The sequence below is a fragment of the Chiloscyllium punctatum genome, chromosome 36 (assembly GCF_047496795.1).
Source record: "Chiloscyllium punctatum isolate Juve2018m chromosome 36, sChiPun1.3, whole genome shotgun sequence".
NCBI classification, from domain to species: Eukaryota; Metazoa; Chordata; class Chondrichthyes; order Orectolobiformes; family Hemiscylliidae; genus Chiloscyllium; species Chiloscyllium punctatum.
Genome location: NC_092774.1, coordinates 15593651 through 15616511, shown reverse-complemented (window position 1 = coordinate 15616511; position 22861 = coordinate 15593651). Strand labels below are relative to the sequence as shown.

Here is a 22861-nt window from a genome sequence, read left to right as displayed (position 1 = left end):
TTCCCCCACCAGTTTCCTGCGCAACCGCGAAGCCTTTCCGGGTGAGAGCCAGGTCTCATCATTGTGTTCCCCCTCAAAATATTGTTTTCTTTCATTTGTTGTACTTTTGTTGTCACTCTCCCTGGGGTTCGTTGCAATGTCAGATTATTCCAAACACTGAAGTAATCTGAAATAAACCTGTGGGACTATAACCTGGGTGTTGTGTCATTTTTTAATGTAATCTGAACTGTTAACCAAATCAAAACAGGAACAGGAGGAGGCCATTGAGCCCCTTGAGCCTCTGCTACCATTCAATGAGCTCATCAGCGTCCTGACTCCACATACCTGCCTTTGGTTCGGGTCCCTTTGCTCAATAAAAATCTATCTATCAAAGAGTTGTAGAGATGTACAGCACGAGAAACAGACCCTTAGGTTCAACTCGTCCATATCCTAAATTAATCTAGTCCCATTTGCCAGCATTTAGCTCATGTCCCTTGAAACCCTTCGTGTTCGTATCCCCATCCAGATGCCTTTTAAATGTCGTGAGGTTGGACACTGTGTTACAGTGACTCGCGCCTGTATGATATTGTCACAGAGAGGGTGAGGCGGGCACGAGCCTGAGCAGGGAGCAGATGTATTCTGTCCAGCTCCCATAATTACGCTGCAATTGGAATGTAAACTGGACTGACCCTGCAATCAGGTTTTAACCTATTTTGTTTACAAAGACAAATTGCCTCTATTTACCCTCCACCAGTCATCCATCCCCAGTAACTGGGTGGCACAGTGGTTAGCACTGAGCTTGAGATCCTGGTTCAAATCCCACCTCAGGCAACTGTCTCTGTGGAATTTGCACATTCTCCCCGTGTCTGCGTGGATTTCCTCCGGGAGCTCCGGTTTCCTCCCACAATCCAAAAAATGTGCGCGTCAGGTGAATTGGCTATGCTAAATTGCCCGTAGTGTTAGGTGAAGGGGTAAAATGTAGGGGAATGGGTCTGGGTGGGTTGCTCTTCGGAGGGTCGGTGTGGACTTGTTGGGCCGAAGGGCCTGTTTCCACACTGTAAGTAATCTAAAAAATGTAATCTAAAACAAATCTGCACAAATCCCAGACAGTAGCAATAAATGCTACTCCTGCCCATAATGCCTAGCTCATGAACAAATCACGACCTTGCTGACTTCTGCTCTCCTACACAAAAAAAATTTAAACGACAGGGCTCTGTTTCTCCCTTACTGTAGCACAGGCAGTCAGATATTGAGACATTTAAAATAAATAGCACAGTCCGTCAGAAAGGCTTGATGGGTACTTGAAACACTTTTGCCCGAAACGTCGATTGTCCTGCTCCTCAGCTGCTGCCTGAACTGCTGTGCTTTTCCAGCACCCACTCGAATCCAAACTCTGTAACTTTGTGACTGAGCCGAGTTGGGACAGTGCTCCCTGTCGGAACAGCTGTGGTGCCCTTCAATGGCTGAGTTCCATGTCTCCTCAGGACTGGACCAGGAATGTGACAGGCCTTAAAACTGACTGATGTCTGGAAAATATACCATTCAGAGTCATACAGCAGAGGTACATCTCTTGACAAGGTTCTCCCCCACTCATGGAATATAACGCTCCAACGACAAAGGTCATTAAACATTTATTAAAAATTCAAAGACAGATCACGATAAACATGTATCAAAAACTTCGAAAACAGGGGATTGCAATGCACAAGCTGCAGGAGTCGGATTCATTCGGATACATTCCACGGCCCCGGCTCTTCGGAGTCCTGTCGGTGAATTGAGGTGGGGGGGGGGGGGGTGATTGGGTTGCCCCGGGAGTGATCTTATTACCCCATGCACAGGGTGAGGTAAAAGGTCAGGCCCCGCTGGTGAGGGAGACACAGCGGGAAGAACTCCCTCCCCTCCATGCAGACCTGCACCAGGTTTCTTGGGATTGTATCACCTGGAAGGGGAAATCAACGGGTCACGGGGTTGTGGGGGGTGGGGTGGGGGTGGGGGGGGGGTGTAGGGAGAGCCGAGTTGAGCCCCGCTGAATGTGACAGAGTAGACCCGATGGGCGGAGCAGCCTCCTTTCCGCTCCTATGTCTGACGCGAACGGAGAGTGTGTCACAAAGACGAACAGCAGCAAACATGGGAAGTTTTAAAGTATAGGTGCACTTTTACAGCAGTCAGCAATTACTGTCCCCTCTTTCCCCTCTCCCACCTCCCCCTCCATTAACACAGGAAAAAAAAGACAAGACACATTGACTTGGAGAACCATCTGGTGAGATGGCTTGGAGACTGTAGGTGATTGAAACAACCACTCAGCAAACTGGCAGACTGATTCTCTCCCATACTAAATGGGGTGGCCCGGTGGCTCAGCGATGAGTGCTGCTGCCGGGTTCGATTCCCCCCTTGGGGAGACTGTCTGTGTGGAGGTTGCACATTCTCTCCCCCGTGTCTGCGTGGGTTTCCTCCGGGTGCTCCAGTTTACCTCCCCCCCCCCCCCCCCCCCCCCCCCCCCCCCAACAGCCCAGGGGTATACAGGTGAGGGTGGATTGGTCATGTTAAATTGTCCCGTAGTGCCCAGGGATGTGCAGGTTAGGGTGGATTGGCTACAGGAAGTTGGGCACCACACAGCCGCAACGTCAGCGGGGGAGAGGAAGAGGGAGCATAGCCACACCAGGCTGACATCAGCTGCACAGCGGATCAAAACAAACAGAGAATAACTCGGTCAGGACGGGCCGCGGCTGGAGGCAGCTCGGTCCCTCTATTGGCAGCCTAACCTCGGTGCTGTGCCGGATCCTGCCCAGACTGATGTTGCCAACCCGCTCCAACTGTTCAGTACCAATCCTGGAGCTGACGGTCCATTAGGGAGTCCCACTGCCCCCCCCCCAATCCCAGCTATAAAATGGGGTTGGTGCTGGGGGAAGGAGTTCTCACCCATCGGGCTCCATCGTGTCGAAGCTGCACTCCGCCTGACCACCTCGCCAGAGAACGAGAGCCATGACAAGAAACATAAAGAGCATTCGGAGAGATTCGGGGCGGGGTGGGCGGTCCATCGTCTGGGCCTTCCCCCCCCTTCCCAGTAACTGGCCTTTGAGTGACCCCGAGCTGTTGGGGAATGGAAGAGAAGGCTGGCAGGCCTCTTGCTTTGTGTGTGTTTGAGTGAGTGAATGTGTGTGTGTGTTTCTGAGTGCGTCTGCCTGTCTGTGAGAGTGTGTCTGAGTGAGTATCTGTATGTCTGTGTGTGTGTGCGTGTGAGAGAGTGTGTGAGTGAATTTGTGTCTGGTCTGTGACAGTGTGTGTGTGTATGTCTGAGTGAGACTGTACCAGTGTGTGTCTGTGTCAGTGTGTTTGTGTCTGTGAATCTGAGTGAGTGTGTGTGTCAGAGTGTGTGTGAGGGGTGTGGTCTGTCAGAGGGCTGTGGGGAGGTCCACGGTGGAGAGGGGAGGGTGGGATGAGGCAGGGTGGAAAGTCCAGCAGGTCACAACCCTTCCAGGCCTTTCTTCGGCAGCGGGCGCCTGAACAGCAGGATGTGAGGCTCTGAGGGAGAGAGAGAGAGAGAGAGTGAACACAGTGTCAGAATTGGTTTAGCGGCTTGAATACACAACCCTGCTCCGCTGGGAGGGCCAGGCCACGTCCTGCTCAAAACCCAGAGGCACGGGAGGGCGGTCCAGAGCTTAGGGAAAGATAGGGAGGGGGTTTAGGGGCAGGAGGGGGTGACAGAGATAGGGAGGGGGTGTAGGGGGCTGGAGGGGGGACAGAGATAGGGAGGGGGTGTAGGGGGCTGGAGGGGGTGACAGAGATAGGGAGGGAGTGTAGGGGCTGGAGGGGGTGACAGAGATAGGGAGGGGGTGTAGGGGGCTGGAGGAGGGTGACAAGAGATAGGGAGGGAGTGTAGGGGCTGGAGGAGGTGACAGAGACAGGGAGGGGGTGTAGGAGCTGGAGGGGGTGACAGAGATAGGGAGGGGGTGTAGGGGCTGGAGGAGGTGACAGAGATAGGGAGGGGGTGTAGGGGGCTGGAGGGGGTGACAGAGATAGGGAGGGGGTGTAGGGGGCTGGAGGGGGTGACAGAGACAGGGAGGGGGTGTAGGAGCTGGAGGGGGTGACAGAGATAGGGAGGGGGTGTAGGGGCTGGAGGAGGTGACAGAGATAGGGAGGGGGTGTAGGGGGTGACTGAGATAGGGAGGGGGTGTAGGGGCTGGAGAGGGTGACAGAAATAGGGAGGGGTTTTGGGGGGCTGGAGGGGGTGACAGGCAGAGGGTACGAGCTGATTGGTGAATGGGGGAGAAGGAATCCAGTTGGTGGCAGGGAGGGGTGGAAGTGAGGAAGGGGGGGGTGGTGGTGGCTGCTGGGAAGGGATTCAGGGGGATGTGGGAAAGGAGGTGATTTGAGCTCAACATTGTATCCTGGGAGCTGCCCAGGCGGAAGGTGAGGTGTTGTTCTTCCAGTTTGCGGTCTCGTTGTGGCAATGGAGGAGGCCTGGGGTGGTCATGTCAGAAAGGGAGTGGGAAGGGGAAATCAAAGTGGGCTGTGACTGGGAGGTCTGGCCCAGCTCCTGCCGCAATGCTCGGTGAACCGTGTCCCCGATGTGGAGAAGAGCACAGCAGGAGCTCCTGACGCAGTCAACCAATGCCAGCAGGACGGGGTTGTGAAGTGACAGTCCCAGCTGAAGTGTTCCTCACTCCTCCCCTGGGCACAGAGGCTGCTGAAGCTGACAAGGGTCCTCTGGGAAGAAGGTGAGGAGTACCGATGCTGGAGATCAGAGCTGAGAGGGCGGTGCTGGAAAAGCGCAGCAGGTCAGGCAGCGTCCGAGGAGCAGGAGGATCGACGTTTCGGGCATCAGCCCTTCGCCGTGCACCGATCGGAGAAAGTGAGGGCCGCAGATGCTGGAGATCAGAGTCAAAAAGAAAAAAAAAAGTGTTCCTGGTGAATGAAGAGTTTATGCTCAAGACGTCGACTCTCCTGCTCCTCGGATGCTGCCTGATCGGCTGTGCTTTTCCAGCACCACACTTTTTTGATGATAAAAAAAAAATCACACAACACCAGGTTATAGTCCAACAGGTTTATTTGGAAGCACTAGCTTTCGGAGCGCTGCCCCTTCATCAGTTGGTTGTGACCACCAGATGAAGGGGCAGTGCTGTGAAAGCTAGTGCTTCCAAATAAACCTGTTGGACGATAACCTGGTGTTGTGTGATTCTGAACTTTGCCCACCCCAGTCCAATACTGGTGTCTCCAAATCACCACGGTTTGACAGTGTCCAGCTACACCATCTCACAGCCTTACTCTCCCCGTGAGGTCGTGCTGATTTCTACAATGCAGTATAGTTTGTCTTTAAATTCAAAAGCAACGCTCAATCGGGATGTAGGTTTGCTCGCTGAGCTGGAAGGTGCGATTTCAGACGTTTCGTCGCCATACTAGGGAACACCACCCAGAGTTTTGTCCCATTTTCTATCTGTGTGACTTGGTCTCTGAGGATGAGTGATATCACTCCTGTTCTTGTATTCAGAGGGTGGCAGCTGGGGTCCAAATCGATGTGTTTATTGATGGAGCTCTGGCTAGAATTCTAGGAACTCCTGTGCATGTCTCTGTTGAGCCTGACTTAAGATGGACGTGTTGTCTTGGTGTCCTTCTTGGTCTGTGTGTATGTAAGGATACGAGTGAGAGTGGGTTGTGTCTTTCTCTGGCCAGGAGCTCACTGATGATGTGACCGACTGGGTGATGAAACATCTGAAAATGAACCTTCCAGCCCAGCGAGCAAACCTACATCCGGAATTCAACCTGAGCTACAAACTCACGAAGGCTCTATCAAACTGAGAGCTCATTCTATCTCCCGATAAGGCGACCACTGATAAGGGATAGTGACAGTCTGGGAAGTGCTGGCTTTGGGAAATCGGCCTCTCGCAGTTCGAGGGGGAGGGAGTGATCGACGGGGTGTTACCTGGCTCGTGGATCATGTAGTGAATCCAGCCCGGACTCTGCTGCACCCCAAGATTCCTCCATTCGGTCTCCGACATCAGGTGAGTCTTGGGCACCAGCTTTGCAATCTTCTTGGGCAGCATGACGTGACTGGGGGAAGAGAGATGGGCCAGGAAAAAAAGAATAAGGATGCCCAAGGCTGAGTATTCAATCTCAGGAGCAGAACCACATGAAAGCTCGGAGCGAGGTATGAATATTCCCCACCCCACCACCTGATTGGAGACCCTGACACGAATCATAGCGACCTTCCCAGACATTCTCCGCCAACACTCAGCTCCCGAACAAAAGGCTTGCCACCTAACGTAAATCAAAAAGGACAATGGGATCGGGAAATCTGAAACAAAAACACAGAGACTCAGCTGGTCCCGCAGCACCTTGTGTTAACTCTGTTCTGACGTGGGGTCACTGGATTTGAAATGTCAACTCTGTCTTTTCTCTCTCCACGAATGCTGCCAGACCAGCTGAGTTTCTCCAGCACTTTTCGTTAAAGACAGCAGGGTGGCTCAATGGTTGGTGCCGCTGCCTCAGGGACACAGGTTCGATTCCACCCTGAGGCAACTGAGGTGGACATTTTCCCCCCAGTGTCAGTGTGGGTTTCCTTCGGGTGCTCTGGTTGCCTCCCACAATCCACAGATGTGCAGGTTAGGGTGGATTGGCCATGGGAAATTGTCCCATAGTGCCCAGGGATGAACAGGTTAGGGTGGATTGGCCATGCTAAATTGTCCTGTAGTGCCCAGGGATGTGCAGGTTAGGGTGGATTGGCCGTGCTAAATTGTCCCATAGTGCCCAGGGATGAACAGGTTAGGGTGGATTGGCCATGCTAAATTGTCCTGTAGTGCCCAGGGATGTGCAGGTTAGGGTGGATTGGCCATGCTAAATTGTCCCATAGTGCCCAGGGATGTGCAGGTTAGGGTGGATTGGCCATGCTAAATTGTCCCGTAGTGCCCAGGGTTGTGCAGGTTAGGGTGGATTGGCCATGCTAAATTGTCCCATAGTGCACAGGGATGTGCAGGTTAGGGTGGATTGCCCATGCTAAATTGTCCCATAGTGCCCCAGGGATGTGCAGGTTAGGGTGGATTGGCCATGCTAAATTGTCCCATAGTGCACATGGATGTGCAGGTTAGGGTGGATTGGCCCACGCTAAATTGTCCCGTAGTGCCCAGGGATGTGCAGGTTAGGGTGGATTCGCCATGCTAAATTGTCCCGTGGTGCCCAGGGATGTGCAGGTTAGGGTGGATTGGCCATGCTAAATTGTCCCATAGTGCCCCAGGGATGTGCAGGTTAGGGTGGATTGGCCGTGCTAAATTGTCCCATAGTGCCCAGGGATGTGCAGGTTAGGGTGGATTGGCCGTGCTAAATTGTCCCATAGTGCCCAGGGATGTGCAGGTTAGGGTGGATTGGCCATGCTAAATTGTCCCGTAGTGCCCAGGGATGTGCAGGTTAGGGTGGATTGGCCATGCTAAATTGTTCCGTAGTGCCCAGGGATGTGCAGGTTAGGGTGGATTGGCCATGCTAAATTGTCCCATAGTGCACATGGATGTGCAGGTTAGGGTGGATTGGCCCACGCTAAATTGTCCCGTAGTGCCCAGGGATGTGCAGGTTAGGGTGGATTCGCCATGCTAAATTGTCCCGTGGTGCCCAGGGATGTGCAGGTTAGGGTGGATTGGCCATGCTAAATTGTCCCATAGTGCCCCAGGGATGTGCAGGTTAGGGTGGATTGGCCGTGCTAAATTGTCCCATAGTGCCCAGGGATGTGCAGGTTAGGGTGGATTGGCCGTGCTAAATTGTCCCATAGTGCCCAGGGATGTGCAGGTTAGGGTGGATTGGCCATGCTAAATTGTTCCGTAGTGCCCAGGGATGTGCAGGTTAGGGTGGATTGGCCCACGCTAAATTGTCCCATAGTGCCCAGGGATGTGCAGGTTAGGGTGGATTGGCCATGCTAAATTGTCCCATAGTGCCCAGGGATGTGCAGGATAGGGTTGGATTGGCCATGCTAAATTGTCCCAGAGTGCCCAGGGATGTGCAGGTTAGGGTGGGTTGGCCGTGCTAAATTGTCCAATAGTGTCCAGGGATGTGCAGGTTAGGGTGGGTTGGCCATGCTAAATTGTCCCGTAGTGCCCAGGGATGTGCAGGTTAGGGTGGATTGGCCATGCTAAATTGTCCAATAGTGCCCAGGGATGTGCAGGTTAGGGTGGGTTGGCCGTGCTAAATTGTCCAGTAGAGCCCAGGGATGTGCAGGTTAGGGTGGATTGGCCATGCTAAATTGTCCCGTAGTGCCCAGGGATGTGCAGGTTTGGGTGGATTGGCCATGATAAATTGTCCCAGAGTGCCCAGGGATGTGCAAGTTAGGGTGGATTGGCCATGCTAAATTGTCCCGTAGTGCCCAGGGATGTGCAGGTTAGGGTGGATTGGCCATGCTAAATTGTCCCGTAGTGCCCAGGGTTGTGCAGGTTAGGGTGGATTGGCCATGCTAAATTGTCCCATAGTGCCCAGGGATGTGCAGCTTAGGGTGGATTGGCCATGCTAAATTGTCCCGTAGTGCCCAGGGATGTGCAGGTTTGGGTGGGTTGGCCATGCTAAATTGTCCCATAGTGCCCAGGGATGTGCAGGTTAGGGTGGGTTGGCCATGCTAAATTGTCCCATAGTGCCCAGGGATGTGTAGGTTAGGGTGGATTGGCCATGCTAAATTGTCCCATCGTGCCCAGGGATGTGTAGGTTAGGGTGGATTGGCCATGCTAAATTGTTCCGTAGTGCCCCAGGGATGTGTAGGTTAGGGTGCACTGGCCATTCTAAATTGTCCCATAGTGCCCAGGGATGTGCAGGTTAGGGTGGATTGGCCTATGCTAAACTGTCCCATAGTACCCAGGGATGTGCAGGTTAGGGTGGATTGGCCATGCTAAATTGTTCCGTAGTGCCCCAGGGATGTGTAGGTTAGGGTGCACTGGCCATTCTAAATTGTCCCGTAGTGCCCAGGGATGTGCAGGTTAGGGTGGATTGGCCATGCTAAATTGTCCCATAGTGTCCAGGGATGTGCAGGTTAGGGTGGATCGGCCATGCTAAATTGTCCTGTAGTGCCCAGGGATGTGCAGGTTAGGGTGAGGTAGCACTGGGAAAGGTAGGGTTAGACTGATAGGGGAGGGGGCACAGTCTGGGCAGGAAGCTCTTTGGAGGGTAGGTCTGGACTTGATAGGCCAAGTGGCATGCATCCACACTATAGGAATTCAATGAAAACAAATGATTCTCATTGGTCAGCTGGTGCATCAATCATTTTTCCATCCCTTTGCCACTGGCTTTCTCTCTCAGCTCCAGGAATGATGACTCAAGCACCGCAGCATCAACAGACCCAATACAATAGTGGCAGCAAATTACAAGCAATACTGCAGTTAGGGGGTAGTGTGTTGGGGGGGAATAAAACGAACAGGAGATTTACATTCTCCTCAATAGAAAAGAAAACAACACCGGCAGCATTTCAAAAAGTCCCCTCTCTAGTGGTCTGTTCACCCTGCAAGGAAGAAATACATGGAGCGCTGTAGAATGGGTTACAACCACTGGGAGTTCGAAAGCATTTTGCAGCCAATGAAGTCACTGTTGAAGGGGACTCAGTGTTACATCACAGGAAATGCAGCACACCAACGTACAAACAGTGAGGTGCTGTGAGCATCAGCTAAATGTCCTCATTCTGGGATGTAACGGAGCTGGCTGGGCCGGAAGGTTCGTTGTCAGACGTCTCATCACCGTACTGGGTAACATCATCAGTGAAACACTGGTGTCCATGACCTGCTTTGATTTACGTGTTTCGGTTTCCCTGGATTGGTGATGAAGCTCACCGGAGGCTCACCGATGATGTCGCCCAGTCTGTAAACGTACCCTCCAGCTCACCGGGCAAACCTACATCCACAACCTCAACCTGGGCGAGGTGGAGAACATGAAAATAGACCCTGCGGTCCAACCCATCCATGATGATCAGATATCCTAAATTAATCCTGTCCCATTTGCCAGCACTTGGCCCATATTCCTCTAAATCTTTCCTACTCATGTCCCCATCCAGATGCCTTTTAAATGTTGTCATTGTACCAGCCTCCACCACTTCCTCTGGCAGCTCATTCCACACACGTACCAATGTGTGAAAACATTGCCCCTTGGGCCCCTTTTAAATCTTCCCCCCTCACCCAAAACCTATGCCTTCTAATTCTGGACTCTCCCAACCCCGAGGAAAAAGTCCTTATCTATTTACCCTAACCATGCCCCTCATGATTTTATAAACCTCTACAAGGTTACCCCTCAGCTTCTGATGATCCAGGGAAAACAGCTCCACCCTGTTCAGCCTCTCCCTCCAACGCTGGCAACATCTTTGTAAATCTTTGCTGAGCCCTTTCAAGTTTCAAAACATCCTTCCTGTCGTCTTTTAAAATATTCAAAGAATGTGTTGAAGTGGCAGGCAAATGGAAGCTGAGAGTCATTTTTGCAGACAGAATGCAGGTATTTTGTAAAGCAGTCTGCACTGTGTCTCTCCAATGTACAGAACAGAGGGATGTGGGCCAAGTGCTGGCAAATGGGACTAGATTAGGTTGGGATCTCTGGTCGGCATGTCAAAAGGGAGCACTGCAGATGCTGGAGATCAGAGTCTAGATTAGAGTGGTGCTGGGAAAGCACAGCAGGTCATGTAGCATCCGAGGTGCAGGAAAATCGACGTTTCGGGCAAAAGCCCTTCATCAGGATCCCTGCTCCTCGTATGCTGCCTGGCCATGCTGTGCTTTACCAGCATCACTCTAATCTGGACTCTATCTGGTCGGCATGGACGAATTGGGCCGAAGGGACTGTTTCCGAGCTGTACATCTCTATGAGACAATGTACATTGTGAGCAATAAGTGTACTAGATTAAGCTCTAATGAAGAGTCATCTGGACTCGAAACGTTAGCTTGCTCCCCTCTCCAAGGATGTGGTCTGACCTGCTGTGATCTTCAGCGTATGTCGTTTTAAGAAGCCCGCCTTTGCCTGGAGGGATAACAAAAAGAGAAAATGCTGGAAAATCTCAGCAGGTCTGGCAGCATCTGTAAGGAGAGAAAAGAGCTGACGCTTCGAGTCTCACTGACCCTTTGTCAAATTTGCTTTTCCATTTTAGCCTGGAGGTAAGCTGAGGGACCCACTTCCGGGACTACAGCTCCCGGCGGGCACCGCGCGGGGGAATAAGCCCTATTTGGGCCATCGACTTCCGGCCGCCCACCGGAAGCGGGGCTCACTTCCTGGACTACAATTCCCGTCGGGCGGCGCGTCGGGAGCCCACGCGGAGGGAGGGAAATCGGGGCAGCTTCCGGTGGCCGGGGAATGGAATGGTCTCCGATTAAACAGAAGAGAAAAATCCACCCTTCGTTTCGCGAAGGGAAAACGACCCCCGAAAGCGGCGAGGGGAGACCGAAACCGGGGAGTCGAAGAACCGGTAAAGAAGGGGATGGTAAAGGGACGATCGGGTTTTGAGGGGGATCCTGAGGGATTTATTGACGCGGTTATTTCCCCCCTCTTCCCCACGGTCTCTCACCGGTACTCGAACTCGCCGTCGTTGTACCGATCCGAGTAGTAGATCTCGTTTCGATCCATTTTCCAACCGCCGCTCTCGCGCGCCGCTCCAACTCTCCTGCCTTCCGAGACGAACGAGCGCGCCCTCGCTCCCCATTGGCCGGCCGACCCGTCACTCAGTTTCTGGGGGGGGGGGGGGGGGAACGGCACCATTGGCCCGCCCCTGACCGTCCCGCCCGCCGCCCAAGGCCGTCCGCCAATGGCCAGCCGCGCCTCATTGGGAACAGGGCGGTCGGATTCCCCGAGCCTCCATTGGTGCCCGCCGCTGTCTGTCCCATCCGAGTCCCGCCCACCCAGCTTGTTCAGCTATGATTGGCCCACGTGACTTCGCGGGCCCGCTCTTCATTGGACCCGCCTCTTCGACCTCACCTCCCATTGGTGTGCATCGCCCCCCGTCATTGCTGAACCCCGCCCACCGCAGTGCCCCGTCCCCTATTGGCCCCGTGAGCCTGTCCGTCAATTGGCAATCCCCTCTTAAGTGGACAGCACCAAAAGGGTGCCCAATCCCCATTGGTCGTTGAGGCTGTCAATCAGTTCCCAATCCACTTCTCCTCGTCTCTGATTGGCCCGCAAGACTGTCATTGGTTCAGCTCGTGTGGCCACCTCCCAGAGGAGGTCCAATGTTGATCAATCACCCAGCACCAGGTTAGAGTCCAACAGGTTTAATTGGAAGCACTAGCTTTCAGAGCGCTGCTCCTTCATCAGTTGGTATTGGAGGGCTCAATCCTAACACACAGAATTAATAGCAAAAATTGACAGTGTGATGTCTCTGAAATTATACATTGAAACATTGATTGTTAAGCCTTTCATGTGTTAGAATGACCATGATGTGTATCATGTGCAAATCACACAACCCTTTTGTTTGGGAAGTTGCATTCTCAGGTTAGCTGTTCACAGTGGCGATCGCTAAGGCAATACGTTGGGGGTTTTAAAACAAATGTGCTGCTGGAAAAGCGCAGCATCAAAGGAGCAGGAGGATCGACGTTTCGGGCACGAGCCCTTCTTCCGGACTCGATTCTCCCGCTCCCTCGGATGCTGCCTGACCTGCTGCGCTTTTCCAGCAACACGTTTTTAAGCTCTGATCCGCAGTCCTCACTCTTTCCCATACGTGGAAGGTGTCGGCCCCCTGTGTTCTCTGTCCATGCCGTGATGTTTAGATTGATTCCAATCTAAAAAGTGAGATGACGGAGTTTCACGTGAATGCATGCAGTTTCTGAGCAAAGTGCAATGTAACTCTGCAAGTACAAATTCACCCCACAAAATATATATGTGTGCATGTGTGTGTGTGTGTGTCTGGGTTGGGGGTTGTGAGTGTAAGAAAGTGTGTATGTGTGTGTAGTGAGTGCAGAGTGTCTTAAGTCTGTGAGGGGGTGCAGGTATGAGTGTGGGAGTGTGTGTGTCTGCAAGGGTGTGTGTGTAGTGTCTGTGTGCACATCTGTGTATATGTGTGTCCGTGTGTATGTGTTTGTGTGTATAACGCAATGTTGAAAGTGAGGACTGCAGATGTTGGAGATCAGAGCTGAAAATGTGTTGCTGGAAAAGCGCAGCAGGTCAGGCAGCATCCGAGGAACAGGAGAATCAATGTTTCGGGCATAAGCCCTTCTTCAGGAATCATTGCCTTTTAATGCAATGGTGGTCAATTTTGAGAAAGGCCAATTTTGACCGTATTAGGCAAGAACTTTTGAAAGCTGTTTGGAGGCAGATGTTCGCAGGTAAAGGGACGGCTGGAAAATGGGAAGCCTTCAGAAATGAGATAATGCAATGGTGTGCATAATGCAATGCGGTGCCCATTCATCTGACAACGGCCAACGAGTGAATGGGCACCGCACAACAATCAGCAGACAGGAATGTTCCCTCCCAGTTGGGGAACACTTCAGTGATCCAGGACATTTGACCTCGGACCTTCGGGTGAACCATCCTCCAAGGCGGACTTCGGGACAGGCAGCAGCGAAAAGTGGCCGAGCAGAGGCTGATAGCTAAGTTCGGTACTCATAGGGAGGGCCTCAACTGGGACCGTGGGTTCATGTCACATTACAGGGGACCACCATTACACTATACACACACACAGACACTCCTACACACACACACTTTCACACGCACACAGGCACTCTCTTTCTGTGTGTCTCTCTCTGTCTGTCTCTCTCTTTCTCACTGTCTCTCTTTGTCTCTCTCTCTGTGTCTCTCTCTCTCTGTCTGTGTATCTCTCTCTCTCTCTCTCTCTTTCTCACTGTCTCTCTCTCTGTGTCTCTCTTTCTCTTTCTGTGTGTCTGTCTCTCTCATTCTGTCTGTCTCTCTCTCTTTCTCACTGTCTCTCTTTCTCTCTCTCTCTCTCTTTTTTTCTTTCTCTCCGTCTGTGTATCTCTCTCTCTCTTTCTCACTGTCTCTCTCTCTATGTCTCTCTCTCTGTCTCTCTTTCTCTTTCTGTGTGTCTCTCTCTCTCTCTGTCTCTCTCTCTCTCTGTCTGTCTCTCTCTCTTTCTCACTGTCTCTCTTTCTTTCTCTCTCTCTCTCTCTCTCTGTTTCTCTTTCTCTCTGTCTGTGTATCTCTCTCTCTTTCTCACTGTCTCTCTCTCTCTCTATCTAAAAATTATGATTGTTCCAATTGACAGCAAGAGCAGGCCGAAGTCAGGACTGCAGATGCTGGAGATTAGAGTCGAGAGTGTGACACTGGAAAAGCACAGCACGTCAGGCAGCATCCGAGGAGCAGGAGAATCGACGTTTCGGGCAAAAGCCTTTCATCAGGAATGAGTAGGCCATTCAGCCCCTCAAGCTTGCTCTGTCCCACGCTGAAATCATGGCCCGTCTGTCTGTAGCCTCGACGCCCACTTTCCTGTGAGCGAACCCAAAGACAGCCCTTTGATTCCCTTAAAACTGCAGCAGAGGCTTTTGTCGGTATCCAATTCCTGAATCCTGTGGTGAATTAGCCTTTATTTGACCCAGGCTTGGGCTGGCATGTAATTTCACTTAAGGAGATGGTGCATGTGGATAGTTTTAAAAACAGGATTATAATTATGCTCAATCTGTGAATAAATACTCCCCTATCTTCCTGTATTTTCTTGACTTTTTGCTTGTCTCCTCTTCTGCTGCGTCAGTTTGCTGGATATTTTGGGGATTGTTGCATTGGGACATTGCAACTTTAATTCAGCGAGGGTGAGGGAAAGGACTCGGGGACACCCCCCCCCCCCTCGCCCTGCCACCTAACTATACTCTTGACGGAACGAAGATCTGACATCTCGAGCTTTCAGACTGGCCAAACAGTGAGCTCTCTTAAGATGCAAAACCCAAAGGACTGCAGGGGCTGTAAGTAAGGAACAGAAATTGCAGGAAAAGCTCAGCGGGTCTGGTGGCACCCCGTGGAGAGAAATCAGGGTTAACCTTTCAGGTCGAGTGACCCTTGCCCAGAACTCAGTTCCTGATCCCTAAAGCCACGTTGGGAGTGACGTGATTTGGGAGCGAAAAGCTTGTAATGGCTTGTTTTTCTTCCACTCACGTTTCCCTCCCCAGTCCCCCTTTTGGAGGGCTCTGAATAGACAGTGACGGTTAAGAAAAGAAACAGACAATGCTGGAGAAACTCAGCAGGTCTGTGGAGAGAGAGAGAGAGAGAGAGAGCGCTGTTAAACTTTTGGGGTTCAACATGACTTTAAGAGTCCAGGCCAACCATAATCCCCAACTAAACTCCCCCCTAGGAAGGATATTGTGAAACTTGAAAGGGTTCAGAAAAGGATGTTGGAGCCACATGGGAAAGACTGGATAAAATTAGGGTTATTTTCGGAGGCTGAGGGGTGACCTTCTAGAGGTTGACAAAATCAGCACGGACAGAGTGAATAGACGAGGTCTTTTCCCTGGGGTGGGAGAGTCTAGACTTAGAGGGGCATAGGTTTAAAGTGAGAGGGGAAAGGGATCTAAGGGGCAACTTTTTCACACAGAGGGTGGTGCGTGTGTGGAATGAGCTGCCAGAGGAAGTGGTGGAGGCTGGTACAATGACAGCATTTAAGAGGCATCTGGATGGGGACATGAATAGAGGGATCGGGGTCAAATGGAGGTGAATGGGATTAGATTAATTGAGCGTATCTGGATGAGTTGGACCGAAGGGTCTATTTGCATGTTGTCCAGCTCTATGACTCGATTTGCCTGCACTTAACCCATATCCATCCAAGCCTTTTCTGTTCACGTCCCCATCCAAATGTCTTCGAGATGTTGTAAGGATACCTGCATGTACCTCTGGCAACTTAGTCCCCAAGGCAGGACTGACTGGTACGAGGAGTCATCGTTTAAAGATATTAGGAGGAAGGTATAAAGGAGAGATCAGAGGTAGGTTCCTTACACAGAGAATTGTGAATGTATGGAATGCGTTATCAGCTGTGGTGGTGGAAGCGAAGTCATTGGGGACATTTAAGGGACTGCTGGACATGCACGTGGATAGCAGTGAGTTGAGGGGTGCGGAGGTTAAGTTACTGTATTTGACATTAGGATCAAGTCTTGGCACAACCTCATAGGCCTGAGGGCCTGTTCTGTGCTGTACTTTTCGATGTTCTATACAAGCCACCCTCTGGGATGAAAAAGTTCCCCCTCGGGTCCCTTTTAAATCTCCGTACAACTCAAACCTCCCAGTCTCGGTGACATCCTTGTCTATCTTTTTTTCTGCACCCGTTCCAGTTTAGTAACATCCCTGCTGTATCGGGGAGAACAGAATTCTACACTGTATTCCAAAAGCGGCCTCACCAATGTCCAGTACAGCTGCAACCTTTCACCTCCTATACCCAGTGCTCTGACCGATGAAGGTAAGTGTGCCAAACGCTGCCTGCACCAACGTTTCTCAGCCCTGGAACCGTTCTTGCACATCGCTTCTGTACTCTCCTTAATGTTCACAATCTTTCTTATAATATGCGTCAGGGGTGGAGGGAGCGAGTACTTGTGGTACTAATTGAGTGGGGGTGGGGGTGGGGGGGGCGGGGGGGGTGGGCAGCTGCTTTGTCCCTGGACGGTGTCGAGCTTCTCGAGTGTTGTTGGAGCTGCCCCTCCGTCTAGGGGCGAGTGGGGTGTATTCCCTCACCCTCCTGACTTGCGCCTTGTCGATGGTGGGACAGTCTTTGTGTGTGTGTGTGTGCGTGTGGGGGGGGGAGTCAGCAGGGGAATTATTCGCTACGGTATTCCTCACCTCTGACCTGCTTGTGTATATGTGATGGAGGTCCCTCTGTGGAGAGTGGTCGAGTCATCCAGCACGGAAACAGACCCTTTGGCTCAACCCATCCAGAATCCCAAACTAAACCAGTTCCACCTGCCCTGCTCCTGGCCCATAATCCCTTTCCTGTTGACGGATTGATCCAAGTGTCTTTTTCACTGTGCCTACATCCCCCATTCCTTTGGAAGTTCATCCCACACAAGAACCACCCTCTGTGCAAAAATATTTGCCCCTCATGTCTCCTCTCACCTCATGTCTCCTCTCACCGGCACGGTGGCATAGTGGTTAGCACTGCTGCCTCACAGCGCCAGAGACCCGGGTTCAATTCCCGCCTCAGGCGACTGACTGTGTGGAGTTTGCACGTTCTCCCCGTGTCTGCGTGGGTTTCCTCCGGGTGCTCCGGTTTCCTCCCACAGTCCAAAGATGTGCAGGTCAGGTGAATTGGCCATGCTAAATTGCCCATAGTGTTAGGTAAGGGGTAGATTTAGATAAGGGGGTATGGGTGGGTTACGCTTCGGCGGGGCGGTGTGGACTTGTTGGGCCGAAGGGCCTGTTTCCACACTGTAAGTAATCTAATCTAATCTAATCTAATCTAAAAAAAAATGTACCCCTAGTCTTGAAATGCCCCATCCCAGAGAAAAGACAACTCCCCTTAAGTCTATCCATACCCTTCATTCATTTATAAGCCTCTATAAGGTTGCCTCTCAACCTCCGACACTCCAGGGAAAATTGTCCATGCCTCTCCTGACAACTGAAACCTTCCACTCCCAGCAACGTCCCGGTAAATCCCATCCTGAGCCCTCTCCAGCTGAATAATATAATTCTGGAGCTCATTCCCTCATTTAAGGACTGGATTAAAGATAGTTCAGAAAAAAGTCGACGCATCTAATACCTGGGCAGGGCAGGATTTTGTCTGAACAAAGGCTAGATCTGTTTTCACTTAAATTTGCAAGAATAGGAGACTACATGATTGAAACGTACAAGGTCCTGAGGGCTCTTGACAGTATACATGTGGAAAATGTGCCCTATCGTCTTAAACCTCCCCCAGCTAGGGAAGGACTAAGGGCTCAGTGGTTAGCGCCGCTGCCTCATGGTGCCAGGGACCCGGGTTCGATTCCCCCCTCGGGGCGACTGTCTGTGTGGAGTTTGCACATTCTCCCCCACCGTGTCTGTGTGGGTTTCCTTCTGGTGCTCCGGTTTCTTCCCACAATCCAAAGATGTGGAGATTTGGGCGAATTGGCCATACTAAATTATCCCGTAGTGCCCAGGGATGTGCAGGTTAGGGTGGATGGGCCATGCTAAATTGTCCCGTAGTGTCCAGGGATGTGCAGGTTCGGGTGGATTGGCCATGCTAAATTATCCTGTAGTGTCCAGGGATGTGCAGGTTAGGGTGGATTGGCCATGCTAAATTGTCCCGTAGTGTCCAGGGATGTGCAGGTTCGGGTGGATTGGCCATGCTAAATTATCCTGTAGTGTCCAGGGATGTGCAGGTTAGGGTGGATTGGCCATGCTAAATTGTCCCGTAGTGTCCAGGGATGAGTAGGTTAGGTATATTAGTCGGGGATAAATGTGGGGTAATAAGGTAGGGGAATGGGTCTGGAGGGTCAGTGTGGACCCTTTGGGCCTATTTCCACACCATCGGGATTCTATTCTATTAAGACATCTATCATTAATCCAACCATGCCCCTCATGATTTTATAAACTTCTGTAAGGTCACCTCTCAACCTCTGATGCTCAAGGGAAAAAAGTCCCAGCCTTTCTGTGCAACTCAAACCTTCGATTCCCAGCAACATCCTGGTAAACCTCTGCTGAACCCTTTCCAGTTTAGCTCTCTCCTTCCTATAACCAGGTGACCAGAACTGGAGCTCCCTCGGAGCCGGCTTGCTCGAGTGAGCAGAACCTCTGACCCCACCCCCCCCCCCACCAAGTGTGTATCTGTCAGCCAGGGCTCCCTGATTGGTGCAGGTTAACAGCCCCAGTCAAGGATCTCAGACTCTTATCGGGTCCGGTCGACAGAACCTCACTACAATCCCGACCATCCCCACACCAGTGAAACGGGAATACGGGGCGGGGGGGGGGGGAAGGTAGGAGTAACGGAGTCTACAAGTGAGCCCTCTACTGTCAGGGTAAAGCAGAAACAGCTTCAGGGAAAGCCATTCAGCCCTTCGAATCTGCCTGCTTCCCCCCCCCGTCAGTAACCAAAGGCAAATGGGGGGGAGCAGGAATGGATGGTGGGGGAGATACACGAATCGGTGAGAGGGAGTGGAACTGGGGCGGGGAGGTGAGAAATGCGTTGGTCTCTGGGATCGAAAGGGCTCTGCCTGGAAGGAAACAGGAAGTTTTCCAAACTGTTGGGAGCATATCGGAAAGGTCGCTGGGTTAGTCTTCAGAGGGTCGGTGTGCACCTGTTGAGCCGAGTGGCCTGTTTCCACCCTCTGGGGATTCGACGATTTATCGATGGCTGGAATGGGCTCCTGTGCTCTGGGATTCGATTTGCCAATTGTCTGGCCCGTCCAGTCTGCCCTCTGAGTCCTGCCCAGTCCCCGTTCCCTTTAATATTCTTTTACGGAACTGCTAATTCATCCCCCTTTTAAAAATAATCCGCAGACTCTTTGAACAACCAGCTCTTTACCACTAATGACACCTCGTCTGAAGAGATTATTTCGAGATTACCTCTAATCATTCTTGTATTTTATAATTTGAACTCCTCCCCCCCCCCCCCACCCACCCCGCGTCATGAGTCCAAACACCCCCCCCACCCCCCCCCCGGCTGTTTATCCTGTCCTAACCTCACCAACCCCTTCTCGAAACTCTCCACGCAGAATGTGGGTATTCTCATGGTTTGAGCAGAAAACCTGATCTGCTTTCGAAGGGGACACAGGTAGCCAACGGTCACATAACTTGCTGGTCATTACATTGAGTTTGCCAGAATATCCTTCCTCAGATACAGAGACCAGAGCCGCACACACAATACTCCAATGTGGCCTCACCCTGTCCATCTGCAGCGAGATGTCCCTGCTCCTCTACCCCAATCCAAGCCAACTGAACGCTCCCAGGGGTGAGAGAGCTGAACATATGAGGAACGATTGAGGACTCGATGGAGTTTAGAAGAATGGTAGGGGGAATCTAACTGAACCCATGCTTTCCTTTATTGGTCAGAGTATTGGGTACAGGAGTCGGGAGGTCATGTTGCAGCTGTACAGGACATTGGTTAGGCCACTATTGGAATATTGCGTGCAATTCTGGTCTCCTTCCTATCGGAAAGATGTTGTGAAACTTGAAAGGGTTCAGAAAAGATTTACAAGGATGCTGCCAGGGTTGGAGAATTTGAGCTACAGGGAGAGGCTGAACAGGCTGGGGCTGTTTTCCCTGGAGCGTCGGAGGCTGAGGGGTGACCTTATAGAGGTTTATAAAACCATGAGGGGGCATGGATAGGGTGAATAAACAAGGTCTTTTCCCTGGGGTGGGGGAGTCCAGAACTAGAGGGGCATAGGTTTAGGGTGAGAGGGGAAAGGGACCTGAGGGGCAACTTTTTCACACAGAGGGTGGTACGTGTATGGAATGAGCTGCCAGAGGAAGTGGTGGAGGCTGGTACAATTACAGCATTTAAGAGGCATTTGGATGGGTATATGAATAGGAAGGGTTTGGAGGGATATGGGCCGGGTGCTGGCAGGTGGGACTAGATTGGGTTGGGATATCTGGTCGGCATGGACGGGTTGGACCGAAGGGTCTGTTTCCATACTGTACATCTCTCTGACTATGCCTCTTACAGAATACTGAATGGCCTGGACTGAGTAGATATTCGAATGATGTTTCCATTGGTAGGAGGGACTAGGAGCCAAGGGCACAGCCTTAGAGTAAAGGGAAGACCGTTTAGGATGGAGATCAGGAGAAACCCCACCAGCCAGAGAGTGGGGGATCGATGGAATTCACTCCCACTGGAGGCTGTGGGGGCCTGGTCAGTGGGTATATTTAAGACAGAGATGGATAGGGTCCTGGGGATCGAGGGGGACGATGGAGTATATTTAAGATGGAGATGGATAGGGTCCTGGGGATCGAGGGGGACGATGGAGTATATTTAAGATGGAGATGGATAGGGTCCTGGGGATCGAGGGGGACGATGGAGTATATTTAAGACAGAGATGGATAGGGTCCTGGGGATCGAGGGGGACGATGGAGTATATTTAAGATGGAGATGGATAGGGTCCTGGGGATCGAGGGGGACGATGGCGTATATTTAAGATGGAGATGGATAGGGTCCTGGGGATCGAGGGGGACGATGGAGTATATTTAAGATGGAGATGGATAGGGTCCTGGGGATCGAGGGGGACGATGGAGTATATTTAAGACAGAGATGGATAGGGTCCTGGGGATCGAGGGGGACGATGGAGTATATTTAAGACAGAGATGGATAGGGTCCTGGGGATCGAGGGGGATACGATGGAGTATATTTAAGATGGAGATGGATAGGGTCCTGGGGATCGAGGGGGACGATGGAGTATATTTAAGATGGAGATGGATAGGGTCCTGGGGATCGAGGGGGACGATGGAGTATATTTAAAACGGAGATGGATATGGTCCCGGGGATCGAGGGGGACGATGGGGTATATTTAAGACACATATGGATAGGGTCCTGGGGATTGAGGGGGACGATGGAGTATATTTAAAACAGAGATGGATAGGGTCCTGGGGATCGAGGGGGACGATGGAGTATATTTAAGATGGAGATGGATAGGGTCCTGGGGATCGAGGGGGACGATGGAGTATACTTAAGACACAGATGGATAGGGTCCTGGGGATCGAGGGGGACGATGGCGTATATTTAAGATGGAGATGGATAGGGTCCTGGGGATCGAGGGGGACGATGGAGTATATTTAAGACACAGATGGATAGGGTCCTGGGGATCGAGGGGGACGATGGAGTATATTTAAGACACAGATGGATAGGGTCCTGGGGATCGAGGGGGACGATGGAGTATATTTAAGACACAGATGGATAGGGTCCTGGGGATCGAGGGGGACGATGGAGTATATTTAAGACACAGATGGATAGGGTCCTGGGGATCGAGGGGGACGATGGAGTATATTTAAGACGGAGATGGATAGGGTCCTGGGGATCGAGGGGGACGATGGAGTATATTTAAGATGGAGATGGATAGGGTCCTGGGGATCGAGGGGGACGATGGAGTATATTTAAGACACAGATGGATAGGGTCCTGGGGATCGAGGGGGACGATGGAGTATATTTAAGACGGAGATGGATAGGGTCCTGGGGATCGAGGGGGACGATGGAGTATATTTAAGACACAGATGGATAGGGTCCTGGGGATCGAGGGGGACGATGGAGTATATTTAAGATGGAGATGGATAGGGTCCTGGGGATCGAGGGGGACGATGGAGTATATTTAAGACGGAGATGGATAGGGTCCTGGGGATCGAGGGGGACGATGGAGTATATTTAAGACACAGATGGATAGGGTCCTGGGGATCGAGGGGGACGATGGAGTATATTTAAGACAGAGAGAGAGAGAGGTTCTTGAGTATCAAGGGCTATGGGAGAAAGTGGGAGAATGGGGTTGAGAAACCTCTCAGCCATGACTGAATGGGGGAACAGACTTGATGGGCTGAATGGCCTGATTTCTGCTCCGAGGTCTTCACAACCCATTTGATTCTCCACCTTCCTGCTGCTCCCGGAATGCTCACTTCCATTCTCCCTCTGGCACCCGGTTTCAAATGGAATTGCTTCGATGGACACATTGGAAGGGAAAGAAAGAAGGAACTTGTTTTATTTCAACGATCCTACGGTAAGGCGCACTCCCGCAAAGAAAACCTAAACGGTCTGTCAGTAAACGTGTAGATCAGGATGCTGTGAATCGGACACAAGAACAGAGGGTGCTGGAAAAGCACAGCAGGTCAGGCAGCATCCGAGGAGCAGGAAAAACCGAAGGGCGAAGACGCTGCCTGAGCTGCTTTCCCAGCGCCCACTCTAACCTTGACTCTGACCTCCAGCATCTGCACTCCCTCACCTCGTCCTCGTTTCAGGTCCGGTGACCCTTCCTCGGGTTGGAGGGACCCATAAACGCCGTTCCAAGACCAGACAACACCAATTCACGACCCGTGACTTTAAAAGCAAAATGCGACCAGATCCGGGATACCTGGAAGAAGAAACAGA

The 22861-nt window shown here is 51.8% G+C and overlaps 1 protein-coding gene across 1 annotated transcript; it reads right to left on the bottom strand.

Annotated features, from left to right (window-relative positions):
* Positions 1-1594: 1594 nt before the first annotated feature.
* Positions 1595-11616, bottom strand: LOC140460225 (cyclin-dependent kinases regulatory subunit 1-like). The gene is made up of 3 exons (XM_072554652.1): positions 11471-11616; positions 5897-6024; positions 1595-3498 (listed from the first exon to the last, which is right to left on the bottom strand). Exons 1-3 carry the CDS (start codon positions 11527-11529, stop codon positions 3440-3442), a joined length of 246 nt encoding a protein of 81 aa, XP_072410753.1. The 5' UTR covers positions 11530-11616; the 3' UTR covers positions 1595-3439.
* Positions 11617-22861: the final 11245 nt, after the last annotated feature.